Source organism: Egretta garzetta, unplaced genomic scaffold, assembly GCF_000687185.1.
Source record: "Egretta garzetta isolate BGI_Z169 unplaced genomic scaffold, ASM68718v1 scaffold62, whole genome shotgun sequence".
In the NCBI taxonomy this organism is placed as follows: Eukaryota; Metazoa; Chordata; class Aves; order Pelecaniformes; family Ardeidae; genus Egretta; species Egretta garzetta.
Genome location: NW_009258947.1, coordinates 4,813,224 through 4,827,328, shown reverse-complemented (window position 1 = coordinate 4,827,328; position 14,105 = coordinate 4,813,224). Strand labels below are relative to the sequence as shown.

At 39.1% G+C, this 14,105-nt stretch overlaps 1 protein-coding gene across 1 annotated transcript in view; it reads right to left on the bottom strand.

Moving 5' to 3' along the window:
* Positions 1–4,617: 4,617 nt before the first annotated feature.
* Positions 4,618–14,105, bottom strand: part of SOX11 (SRY-box transcription factor 11) — a 25,294-nt gene continuing 15,806 nt past the window's right edge. The window contains exon 3 of the mRNA XM_009634258.2: positions 4,618–4,760. Within this exon, the coding sequence (XP_009632553.2) occupies positions 4,618–4,760 (143 nt within the window). The remainder of the gene's footprint in view (positions 4,761–14,105) is intronic.

Here is a 14,105-nt window from a genome sequence, read left to right as displayed (position 1 = left end):
TTTTTAATGCCCTTGATGAAAAAGAGCCAGTGTAGTGCTGATTTTCCTAGTGATACAGTGTTGGGAGGGAATATGACTCTAAAGGATGTCTGTGAAGAAGCACACAGGAAGAACTGCGTGACGTTGTAGGCTGGAGTAATTGAAATTCAATACTACAGAATGCAAGGTCATGCACTTACGGACTAATAACAAAAGCCTCTGCTACAGGCTAAGAGCTCATTTGTTAGGAATGACTGAGGAAAAGAAAAACACGGGTATATTAGCAAGTCACAGGATAACTATTAACTATCAAAGTAATGCAGTTGCAAGAAGGCCAATGTTAACAGGAGCAGTATTTCTAGTACAGATAAGGAAAAATTAGTGCCATTGAACAAAAGGAGATATGGTCAGTTCTGACCTGGGAATACTGCATACAGGTCTGATCAACGCTAAGAGATAAACTAGAACCAAAACTGGGACACAAAGATGCTGTGGTAGAGGGAAGAGCTCATGGCTATGTGCAATGTGGAGCAGCGAGCAGGTTCATGCAGTAGGGAACTGGCTCCAGCTCAAAGACAGTGCCAATACAAAAAAGTAGTAGCACACATAACTTTAGGTTAAAATTCAAGTATACTTAAAATCAGTAGAGCAGTGAAGCGCTCAAGCAATTCCTGTCAGTAGCAGAATCTGCTGAGATGGAATTCGACCAAATAATGGAAAGACTTATGTAATATGTATATATAAGGTCATTTGTAACATGAGGAACCAGGACCTGATAGCCCAGCAAGCCTTTTCTAGCCTTCAGCTCGGAAGAATTTCTTTTTCTGCAGCCCTCATGGGAGCTGCAGTAGCTGCCTTCCCTTCCTGTGCTCCTGAGGCAGGGCATGCTGAGAAGCAGTGTTGCTGTAACATGATGCAGACCTCCATGGCTCCATGCCCAGCCCTCTCCCAGGACAAACCTGTGGCTCGTCTGTGGCAGCTGCAGCCAGAAGTCTCAGTGCCACAGAGGTGCAGAATCCTGCTGCGAGGGGGAGGGAAAGGTCCTAACGCCGGAGGAATCCTCAGCACGTGGGATGCAGATGAATAGACTCCCCACAGTTGAAAAGAAATGTTCACTTCTGCAAAGTGCTTGCAAAGGTGTGAATCAGACCTCTCTGCTGGCTACTTCACGTATATACTTAGTTTTCAAGTAATTTACAGCATCAAAACAATTATTATCTTATATTAACATGATTCTGGTTTCTGGTCACAGTATCTTCAGATCAATATTTTAGTGCTGCTTTCAACATTTCCATTCCTTCTTCATATCTACTGCTACATGTGTGTATATATATACACACTTTTTTTTTGCCTTTTACCAGAAGCGGCTCAACTGAAAAGTTATTAGTATGTAAGATTGGACGTTTTGCTGAAGATATTTAATGTCTTGGAAAATATTAAGCATTCATTCTAGGTTGGGTATGAGTATGCAGACCTAATTCACTTAAGTAAGTCAGTCACGAGTTTTCATGGGATTAAAAGTATAAGGAATTACTGTTCAGAGTAGGTGAGGGTTTTAGACTTGCAGTCATGATGTGAAACTTGACAAACATCTGCAGAATAAAAGTGATTCCTCTGATACAGGATAATGTTAGATGCCAGACACTGTGAAATGTGAATGCATTGCCAAGCCGTTCAGCAGAAGGTATGGTTTATATGCCTCCAAAGGCAGTTTGTTAGGAAGTGACTGGCGGGGATTAGTGGAAGGATATGGAACAGTTTAGCTGTAAGTCACTGGTTCAAATCCTCTCCAGGGCAGAAGTGAATAAGGACCTAAAGCACTGGAATTGATGGAGTTGGGGCTATGGCTAGTCTTAAAGTTATGTATGTGCTTAACAGCTTTGTTGGACTGAGGCTGGAAAGTCAATGTTATTTGTTGGCCCATGTGAAATAAATTGATGTCCCTGACTCAATCCCTCTAAGTCAGAAGCAAAGGATTAAACAGCAATGAAGTGCTTTTGCACATCTGGTGCTTCTCCCACTGGAGCATGGCTGAGTGACAGGCGGGGAAAAGCCATACCTGCCTTGGATAGAGAGGATTTCAGTCTCTAGTGCTGTAAATCTGGCACCTGTCACAAGCACTAAAGCTCACATTACATAGGACAAACCTGAAGCTTTGTTTTCTCTTAAATGTTTTCACAGCTACATCTAATCAATATAGTGTTCTCTTTGTTGTAAGAAGAAGTAGTAATTAACTTTCTGTCTAACACAAGCACCCTCTCAAGCTGGCATAAAAGTCTGAAGAAGAAGAGGAAAAACAGTTTTGCCTAAACTAATCAGTGTCCTTTGCCAAACTCATGTAATTACTGAGATTACAAAAAAAAAAAAATCAGTGTAGCATATCTTCATTTTATTACAAAGAAATACTAAAGCAGTAACAGAAAGTCCAGAGAGACCCTGGTCATAACACAAGCACCCTCTCAAGCTGGCATAAAAGTCTGAAGAAGAAGAGGAAAAACAGTTTTGCCTAAACTAATCAGTGTCCTTTGCCAAACTCATGTAATTACTGAGATTACAAAAAAAAAAAAATCAGTGTAGCATATCTTCATTTTATTACAAAGAAATACTAAGGCAGTAACAGAAAGTCCAGAGAGACCCTGGTCGAGCATTCATCAAGGTAACACTTTCAGGATTACATGGGTGGGGGTATGTACTCACTGTAGGATTAAACAGCAATGTCACAGTTTTGTGATTTGCCTCTGGAGAAGGAAAGGAGATCAAGAGCTTTTATCGTGTTCAGGTGCAAGCCACAGGAAATTAGGCTTGCTTTATAGACCATGATTTCCTGACTACACAAGCATAACAATAATTAGAAATCTTACAGAGGCGATTATATACTGCAAATGTAGTTGTTTACCTCTACATCCCTATTGTGAGATGAGTTTTCCAATACCATTTGTTACCCTGTATATTTTCTTGAGCTGAAACAGGAAGAAAAAAGTCTACATGTTATGAGACTTCATACTTCTAAAGCTATGTGGTTCATGAAGCAAAATAGATGTCATAGAGCAATAAAGGAAATTAATTTCCATACAAGAGGTAGAAAAATCAGCCAAGAACTTAATGAAAGTTCAGGAAACAGTATCATTTATATGGATATGCCATATAAATATATATGTATATATCACTTGTACCTTTATACCATTTTCTGTATCTGTTTGACGAAAAGTTACTGTAGACCAGAGCCACCACAACATCCCAAACCCATGCTGTCCTTGGAAGACAAATCCAGAGACATGAAAAAAAAACCCATAAAGTCAAAGGAGATATATATGTAAAATCATGCTTTTGTTATAAAAAGAAAAAGACTGGGCATGTAGTGGATTTTAAGGTGATGTTATTTGGTTGTGAAGCATCTGAAAATCTTTCTAGTGACAGACAGAAATATTTTTTAGAGTTGAAGAGGTAAACCAAGCTCTGTAGCACCAAACTTGAAGAGATCATGCAAATCATTCACAGATAACTGAAAGGTAGAAATGCCAAAGGCACATTCCTATTTAAGTAGTAGCTACCAAAAGTTTATCAATGACCATAACACCCATGTGTTGTACCTACCACACATGGGTATTTTCAGATTTTTATCCACCATATGGCATTATGTTTTGAAAATATGCAAATGTAAAGTATCCTTACTGCAATATATCCTGTCCGACAAATTAAGACAGCCTGTCAGATTCCCATGTGTTACCTTGCAAGCTTGCTTTAATTCAGCTGAGCCATTAGATTGTTTTAGAAATATATTGTGCATATTATTTAGACACATGCCACCAGCAATAAGACACTTAAGCGTAAATGACAGCTGCCTTATCATGCAATGGCAAGGTGTGTGTCAGAGACAGACAGTCTTCAACTAACAGAAGTCACTGTACAGAGTAATGACAAGAAGATTTCCACAGAATAAAGGGTATAGCTGTATTATAATTCTATCTGATTAGATTAATCAGTGAGTTTGAATTGAGGAGGTAAGCTCTAATAGTTTCCCTTCCTTTGATTAATATATCGTTAGTTATTTATCAGCCTTGGGTTTGATATTTCACAATACAGATCTCATTGCTCACTATATATTTCTTGATTTTAATATTAACTATGAGCCACTCACCATATATATGATGGGATTCATCTCACCTTTAATGATCTAATATCTAGACATCCACTTGTGTCACCTCAGAGTTCATTATCACTCTCTGGAGGACAAATTAGACTATCCAGTTTAGGTATCATTTTCTCACATGAAGCAACCTGAATGATGCACTTTGATAGACCCCTAACTTTTAAATGGCTAAAGTGAGATGAATGCTACCCATAGGGACAACCCCTTCATCCTTTGAAGGTGAAGATGAGGTGACCTCTACAAAAAGAACTCATTAGAGTGGTTTAAAGAATAAGAATGAAATAAATACTGGTACCTTCCAAACCATTGGGAGTTTTACTACCATCCTTACTGGAGGCAGGAGGTCACCCCAAGCCTCTGTATGAAATCAATGCAGGTCCTATATGTTATTTCCTTAACTGGATGACCACTTGTAGAAGGCCATCACACACTCCCCATCTTTCCTGATAACAGCATCAGACATGAAGAGGAATGTGACTGTTGATCCATTACATTATTTTGGAATCAAATTTTTGATCCCTTTTTGGCAACAACAGTTTGTAATGAATGTGGAAGTCGGGCTGCATGGTGGAATTAGCAATGGTAAGGACTGAGAACTCTCTGAGCCTAATAGCTTTCATGTGCCCTCCACCTGTGAACAAAGATACATTCATGATATCAAAACTACACAGAGGGTATACTGAACACTGCATTACTGGGAAGAGAGAAAAGCATAAGCTCTATTAGTGGGTGTTAGTAGATGACATAAATCTTCATGCTGGACTTGATTTGGAATTTAACTGAGGGAGGTGAAAAGAATGTAAAAGATGCCTCGTGAACTCATAATGTTTTAAGATGAGATACATAAATAAATATGCCCTGCATATTGGGATTGCATTTTTTTTCTTTTCATAGCTCCCAAAGCAGTTTTGTATACTTCATAAGTAACAAAATTATTTTCATGTTGGCCAATATTGCAAGATGAGAGGCTCAGAAATACCAATCACTGTGATGTACCTGCCTGTTTCCTTGGCTAGGAGGAGATTTTTTGCCGGATAAAACAAGGAATGCTAAAAAAATCTATGACAATATTGTTGTAGTGGAGATGGTAATCTTCAGGTGAGGGACAGTAACGAGCAGCCAAGTCAACTTTTTAACAGTTGTGAGTAGATCCACAAAAATACTTTGTCCTTGCCTTGTATTCCCAGAGGAGCTTTCCAGCTGTCATATCAGCAAGTTGTTGAAATACTGCACATTCAGAACCCATTTTCCCGAGAAGCCTTGAATGGGAGAATTAAAAGTCGTGTGAGCAGGACCCTGTTGTGGTGGCTCTGCATAGAGCACTGTGGAACACTCAGCTCTTTAGCTCTTATGGCTAGGGAAACCATACCTACTTATGAGGAAATTCATACATCAGATTCATGTAATGAAAATCTGAAAGTCAGTATTTAAAATTCATGTCTCTCGTCCAATTTTGTCAGGAGTTTTGTACCAGCAGTTTTGTGTCCCAGAAAAGAAAGAAAGAATAAGCACTGCTGCTTATTCAGGTAACCTGAGTTCTGAAGCATACCTCTAATTATTGTGTTACATGTGTTTTATCGATATTTGTTTAATTTATTGTCATGATTTTTCATTTGCGTATGGTATGTCCAAATTGAAACAGATTAATTCTTAGCTAAAACAGAAGGATAAGGAGATTAAAAAGGAAGGAAGGATTATTGTATTATCATCACTATCAGTGGTTTTAGTCATTAGATTAAATTTGGTATCTTATGGTTTGTTCTAAGTAGAAAGAGAAATTAGTGATGAAGACAATATTAGTTACAAAAAATGTACATAATCCTGTTTCCTCAAGCATGACAAATCCGAACACAGATTTCACCATTCACACTCATTATGGTTTTTCACCAGCTTCCTACTAAAAACACTTATCCTATATCCTATCTATGCAAGTGTGGCCCCTAGGGCCACCGAGCAGTGGCCATTCAAGCTGTGCCAACCCCTCTTCCCTGCCTCTGTCTGTGCATTTCTCCTTGCTTTTCCAAATCCAGACACATCTATTCAGATAAAGCAGATTCCTGAGGTGCCTTGCATTTGCCTCCAGCTTGGGCAGAGTTTTCTGTCTATGTTTTGCTCTTGGAGGTTTCTACTACTTCAACTTCCTTCTTCTATAAGAGTTTAATGACTTTTTAAAGTTATCTTAAATGAAAGGTGGTGGTTAAACCTAATAGTTCCACTGAATTTTAATCCAAGCTATAACAATGTTTTAAGACTTTCTGAAAGTAAGTTTAAAGTTTTACAGGGCTATTAAATGTTAACCTGGCCTTTGACAGCAGTAGTGTGGTTTTATCAGCTCACACTGTGAAGAACTAAGGAAGGTGGAGCACAGCATGAACTTCCCATTCTCACTCACACCCACCAGTACTCCATTTAGGATTTAAATACTGCTTACACATTACTGTGAGATTGCTGGAAACCACAGGGAATCCCACTAGCCATCCTGCTGACCCCCAGCACCTCTTCCCCTGCTCTAAAAAAGTTGGTAGCAAATGTTTCCCTGCCTTTCTGATAACCTTGACGGGTTCCTTACCCCTCTTCAGTTCACTAAAACTCAGAATAGAAGTAGTCATATAAAATTCTTAAGCAGACAATTCAATCTTGTTATGCTACCATACAGTACTATGTTAACTCGCATAACATTGCACAAATATGCTAACATTTTTTCAACTTCAACTGTTGAAATTAAAGCAAAGAAAGATGTATTTGGACACGGTTCATGCCAGTAGAGAATGTTCTCCTGGAATAGTTGTCTGTCAAACCCAGCTTTTAATAGAAGTGGTTGTGGAGCTCCCTTCATCTAGTAGGTTGACAGGTCTGGTGTTAAGTTTCATCCTGTCATGCTTACTTATAATCCTTGTGCCAAAATAAACCATTCCTTTCAGTCATGGTATTTCCGTTTTGCAAATAATTGTGATCTGTTACCATACCCATCTTAAGTCTCATTTGCTCAATCTAAATATATCTAGATTTCTTCACCGCTTCCCTTGTAAAGCAATGCTTCCAATTTCTTTTTCCTCTACATTATATTTTTCTGAATTATTTACAGTTCATCACTATCATTCTAACATTAAGTTTGCCCAAGGGTTTAAACAGTTTTTATTAATGGCATACCTAGTAGAGAGATCCACAAATTGTTCATATGTCAAGTAGAATGAGAATTGTTTGTGTGTAATGTGTATGAGGGAGATGTGTATAGTACAAACAATCAAGGAAAAGAATTAATTTTTATCTTAGTTCAATAATTTATGCCAGAATAGGTAGATAAGGTCATTTTCTTGAGTATGAGACAAGAAAAATGTTTATGTCTGTCCAAGTCAGTGATTCCCAAACTATAGGTCACAGCTGTGAGCAATTAGGATTAGCAGGTTCATGAGCCCCACAGAAATGTGATAGGCAGTGGGGAGGGTAGTGAGTGCCAAAAAAAAAAAAAAAGAGCTTAGGAATCATTGCTCTAACATACATACCATGCCTTCCAGAGCTCAAAGGAGCACTCTCATGAACAGGGAGTGTTTCTCATGGTTCTCTGTTCCCCACCAAACCCCAGCCTGCGTCAGGGCAGCTCAGGGTCTGGTCCAGCTCCTTCCTGGTGGCTGCAGTACTTGGAGCATCCTTCTGGGCACAGAAAGAGCATGATGGTCACATCACTCTTCTTCCACTTCTCACAGGCCTTCATCCATTCCTTTCTAACCCTTGTCCTCAGACATTTCCTTTCCACTGTAGGCCACAATACTGATTGTGGAGGAACCACCTGCTTTGGTTTCTGCTCTGTCTGACTCAGAGAAGGGACAACAGGATAAAAGTATGTGTGCCATATGGGAAGGAGAACAAGTCTCAGCGTGCCTCATCCTAGCTGTTTCTTGGTACACAGAAAAAAATCTGCAGGGCATTTATATCACTTTCCATTACATCCCTTGGGGAACAGGCTCTATTAAGTATGTTAATTTTTTGCCTGTGTAATGGTTCTTTGAGTCTTATGCAAGTCTGCCTCATGCACATCCTTCTGCTTAGTTTTTCTAGCCATGCTTAAAGAAAAAAAAAAAAAGACTGGTACATTTTAAGTGGAATTAGGGGCACTTAGAAAGGGCTGGATGAGAGGAATGAAATCCAAAGGATAGCATTTCTTTGCAGGAGAGATCGTATCTCTATTTCCCTATGAGCATTGCCTGGCACCAGAGACACCAGCTAAAGCTTGACAAATATTTTCATTTAAATATTTTACAGTGAAAAAACCTACTCGTTGTTAAAACAAAACTTCTGTACTGTTATTATGCCCTTATTTGTCTAGATATTTTTAAACAAATATTTGTTGTTTTTCCTCTTTTCCCCGCTTTATTTAATTTTGCTTTATTTATTTAATTTTTCTTCTGGATGAATGAACGAACGAAAGGGCTCTGGGATGTTTTGTCACTTTTTCCATTTTCCTTCTGACACTCTGTAACTTTTCAAAACTTCCTCAACTTTGGAAAAAGTAAAGAGAAAATAAGTAAACTGAAACTCAGTAACTTTGTCACTCTATAACTTTTCAAAAAGCTGAAAAATATTTTTTAAATGTAACAGAGAGACAGAGTTATAGAATTTCAGTTTTCTGTTGCTTTACACTTTTCCAGGGCTAGAGAGGTTTTTAAATTTACAGAGGTGAAAAAAGGCAAAATGAAAAAATAAGGAATAGGGAGAATAGAGGTCACTATTTTTAATGCATGTCTTGTAGAAAGGGAAAGCTGAAGGGCCAAAAGACGGGGTAAGGAAAGGATGAAAAGCCAGGTCTGAAGCCATGTAAAGAAAATTGCATTGCTTTGTGCACCATAAAGTAAAAGAAAGAAAAAAAATGAGAATTTCCACTTATTTCATTATTCATGTTTTTTTAATAACTTCTGCCTTCACTATGACCAGTATCTGTGGACCAACTCAAAAGCAGTCTACAAGCTCTCAATTCAGATAAGTGCATATCCAAATTTACCTTTACATTTATCAGCTTGCAGTCTCTGGCACTCGGACGGAGGCTGTAAATAGCAGTGAAGTTTGTTTGCGAAGGAGACAGAGCATTCTCAGAGGCCTCGGCTGTGAGTGCACTTCCCCGGGCACTAAATTTAAACAGGAATCTCATCACCCTTTACCCCAAGAGGAAGACACATTTCTTTGATGCTGCCATGATTTATACAAATAACTGTAGGACTGTAAATATTGCCGCATGTATTTTTGCTTTGTCCACCCCCATGAATCTTGTGCTCGGTGCCGATGGCCCTTCTCTGGCAGCAGGGAGAGGGATCTGCCTCCAGCCCGGGCACAGAGCATCTCCAGAGGCTCCGCTCCAGAGCTGCACCCCGAGAAAGGCACCGGAGACAGATCTTTCACTCAGAAAAGCGATCTTGAATGATGTAACTTCTATGAATGATGTAACTTTGTGCTAAACACAGTGACACTGTTGACCCCCTTTTTTAACCTTTATGAATTACCAGAAAACCCAGAGGCCTGCTTTCCATGGCTCTTCCTTGACCAAAGCTGAACACATTGTATAGCCCCTGCATCCGGTGTTGGGGGAACCTCCTGCCCCAGCGTGGGATTTTAATCACCTGCAGTGATTAGGTCTGAAAGGCCTGAGACCAAAAGCACTTAACCTTCTCAGCAGGGACCTGGGTGGGTGTAAAGAGTCTGAACCCCCCCCGCCCCCCAGTCTGGAAAGTCCAAGAGAGGCAGACATCAAAATCCCAGAATGATTTTTGAGGTCAGCCTCTGGAGAGTGTTCAGAAGATGTGAAGGATGGTTTCCTGAGGCTCACCCTGTGGCCAGGGGGTTGGAGGTGGTGGCTTCATGCAGAAACCTCACTCTTGGACTGCTGGAGCCCAGCCACACTCAGCCTCTGTGCACTGAGCCCTTACAGCCCACAAGTTATTCCATACCTGCTGGGACTGGGGGAATATTTCTGTCTTGTATTTGAAAATAAATCCCAAACCATAGTCATGGATGGTTCTATAAAAAAGACATATGAAAGCAACTGTATAGAAATGTATTTATCTTACTTCATTGTGTACGTTAGCTGTAAATCTAGAGGAAGAAATACAAGTAAGTTTTGTTTGTTTTTCAGATGACAATGCTTATTGCCTTTACCTGTGAAACTGAAAAAACTGTAGGAGAAGATCCAGATTATTGGGTAAATACTGCATGTTTAAGAATATACTCCGGCTGTTCCTTTTGCTGGTTCTTCATTTTGTTGAATGATTTATTTATAGTATAGTCTGTGAATCCAGTCCCTTCTGTGGATGATGTCATCTTTCTCATGTATTACACATGCTGCACCCCAGGGAAAAAGGCAGCAATGTGTCCCGCCTTCTATTTCTCATTACTCTTAGATAGTGCATATAGTTTATATACATACTTGTTTCAGCATTTGAGGCATCTGTTAAAAAATATACATTTACAGAGAAAGAAAGGAAAAATACAGATGCCTGTTCAAGTTTGTTTTCTCTACTACTGACATTTCAGATAGCAGACACACTATTCTCTTTGTGTCATTCACTTAAGCCTTGTTTGCAACGTATTCCTGTAGTACTTTGCATGTCTGATGGCTAACACTTAGCTTTGGAGAGGTTAATCAATCCACGGCTAAATGGTGATAGCATGAAATAAAGCCACTAGCAAAAAGACTGGAGAAGACAAACAATCACAAAAAAACCCCCATAGCTTCTCCTGCTGCCACTTTCCCAAAGGAAAAGAAAATGAGGAGGCAAGGAGGGCTGTTAAATACCTGTCTGGTTTTCTCAGTAAGAGGTCAGTGGTTACATTTTTAATGTTACTTCATTTACTTTTGATTCTATTTATTGCATATGTGAAATATGTAAATCTTTGAATCACATTGCAAAGTTACCAGAAAGGAGGAAGACAAGAAGCAATTAGAATATCTTTCTGTATTTTGGAGGCAATCTATTTCTCTATGGTGCACTGGGAAATCCATCCCATGCATTAACCTCCCAGCTGAGAAGGTTACAAGCACCTCTTGGGAGGCAAGGATAATTTCCAGTCCCCACAAACTTTTGCAAGATGGGAACTGGTGCCTGGCTCTTAGCAGATAAACTATGGTTTCCCTTGGAGAAAATATTTCTTATTTCATTGCCACCCTGCCAGTCCTTACCAGATATTTCCTCTGTTTCAAAGCTTGTCAAAACTTATGGTGGACTCAAAATTTTTACTTTTTTTTCTGCAGCTGTAACATAAAAGCCATCACGTACAGCTGGAACTAAGTGCCTGCTTTAAACTACAGTTCATATAAATTAAACTGAAAATAACTTTTATAATAATATATTTATATGTGGCACCTCAAGTAGCTGCTTTATGTTTACCAGAAAGGAGAAGAATTCTGAACTCTGGGAATCTTTTCTTAAAATATTTTTTTTTTATATGTATCAGCTCCAACATCCCAGTTCTCTTACCTGCAAAAATGATATTAATATGAATGAAAGTGATTTGTATAGAGAGGAGACTCTCAGAATCAAGATGCATTAAAAGGTTGTTAAAGGAGAATTTAAGACAGAGGAAAAAAATCACGGAATTATTCAGGGAGTATGGATTTGACTAGACAGTATCCTAACATAAGATATAGAGTAAGTAGTTTCTGATTTTTAATACAATACCCTAAACAAATGGTTGTTGGACTAACTGGTGAATCTCTCTTTTAAATCTTCTATACATGAAAATATTTGAGTTAAAATGTATTAGTGTTTAACTTCTTAAATATTCATAACATTATATATATATATACACACTTCTAATTTTATAAAGTAAAAATATATGTGACAGCAAAAATGCATGTATCATCACTGAGGAAAATAGCTAGCTAAGCTTCAGCTAAATGTATAAGTTTCTGTCTGGGAAGCCTGAATCCATTAGTGAACTCAACTAATAGGTCAAGAAAAGTAATAACCAAATAAATATTTTATTAGCATTTTGTGAAACTTGCTAATGGTTAAGCCTACTAATCCTACACTAGTGGGAATCTTCATTCAATATCAGGTCCTTATTCAATAGGTAATGCCTCCAATTTCATACAAAGTGACTTTCTGGGTGTGACAGGAGAAAGGTGTTTTCACATTAATTGAATTCTTTAGGTTACAATGGAAGAAATCTGCTGCTGCTGCTTTAGATTTTTTGCTGGTTAACTGATCACAGGGAATCGAACAGCTGTATCAAGCTGCATCCAAAAAAAACCTCTCACACTTATTTTTCTTCAGTTTTCATAACTAAGCTTTCTCTTGAAATGGTGAATAAGGAAAAGGCTGGTGTCAGGTGGGAGGAATATCCCTCAGCCTTATGCCAGCATGGATATGGGATTGCATATCCCTGTCCTTATGCCTTGCAGAACCAAGTCATAACTTCCAGAGACATCATGTCCTCCCTTTAGGGCCAGCTCTCTCACCACAAGAGACTGGTGGAGACTGGAGTTGCCATGTGTCCCATATGAAGCCAGGGATGACACCAGGCAGCCGCAGCACATATCGCTGGCTTGTGCCCTGGGCACGTTCATGCCTCAGAAATGCCAATTAACTAGGGCTGATCCTGATAGACCTAGCAGCAGAGGCAGCTCCCCAGTGTTTAGGGCACTTTGGAAATTACCCTGTTAAGGCAGCCCTCTGATATAGGTGCTAAAGACCAGAGTATAGAGCCCAGCGGGCAACTTTTTGTGGGCAAGCTGTCTGTCTTGCCTTTCTCTTTTAACTTTGTTGGTTTTTCCCCTTTTTCCTCAAGTCAAGCCTACTCTACTCCGTTTCTCCTGCTGTCCACAAGAGAGTCTGTGTCTAAGTTCAAACTTAGATCGTATTTATTCTGTGAATAACACCTTTATACTGGCATAACATGAATGGAGCAAGAAACCACTGAACATCAGAAAAGGCATTGAGATCTGGTGCACTGCAGATGTACCATGTTGTTTCAATACTAGTATAACCCAAATGAGTCTCAAACTTGTATCCTACTTTGTGCTTTTGTAGCTTTTCTTTCATCTCTTATCCTTAGCATGTAAAAAAGAGAAAAAAATAATCCATGTTTGAAGCAGGGACTTTTGTGATTCAGTAAGCCCTGAGGTTAGACCATAACACTGTTGGGTGGATCAAGGGAGCGCTCCCTTCTCAGGTCACTAAATCAATTTTACTAAATTATGTTAATATTTAAGCAGGAAAAATACTTAATGACTCCCTCTTATCTAGTCCAGATGGATTGATTTCTTTTCCTAAGAGTGCAGTTTATGAAAATATTGTCTAAACTAACTGTGAGAGTGCTAGAAGAACATACACTGTATGATTCTTATGTATAATTTAAATAGCAATTTCAAGGCTCCAGTTCTACAGCTGTTCAACATATAAAATTCTCACTCAGCTCTGCAAGTTGGAGGAGATTCAATAGAAGTGATTCTACAATTGATTTCAGTAGGTGTTTTGACTACAAGGGGAGAACAAAATTGGCCAACAGTATTTCTAAAGTGGTTTTGGATTCTTGGGAGAGAAGGCACTGCTGTGTAAATTGTCATCATTTTTATTAGCTGGAGCACTCTCCCGATCCCAAATTCCATAAGAAATTTCACGGTTTTAAAACATTTGTGGCCATAGCCTTGTACTGTGGTCCTACTGTTAAAGATGAGCCCCCATGTGAACAGGATTGCAACAGTTGTAGAACTGACACTGTGTATAACGAGAGGCAGTACGGATCAGCAATACAGCAGAAAAGGGTTTAGGGCAAATGCCTTTTCGCTTTGCCCTTGGCCTCATGACTTTTGCATTCCAGTTGCAGGCAGTGGTGACAGCTTCTCTCCAAGACTATTTCATAGGTTGAGGCCAAGGTATGCTCCAAAATTATAGGGGCTTCATGGTCAAAGTCCTGCAGAAGTAGGGTTTATAACCTGTAGCTACGTCTGAGCTAGTAAATTAAACCAGGGTCTGTTCCCCGGATCTGA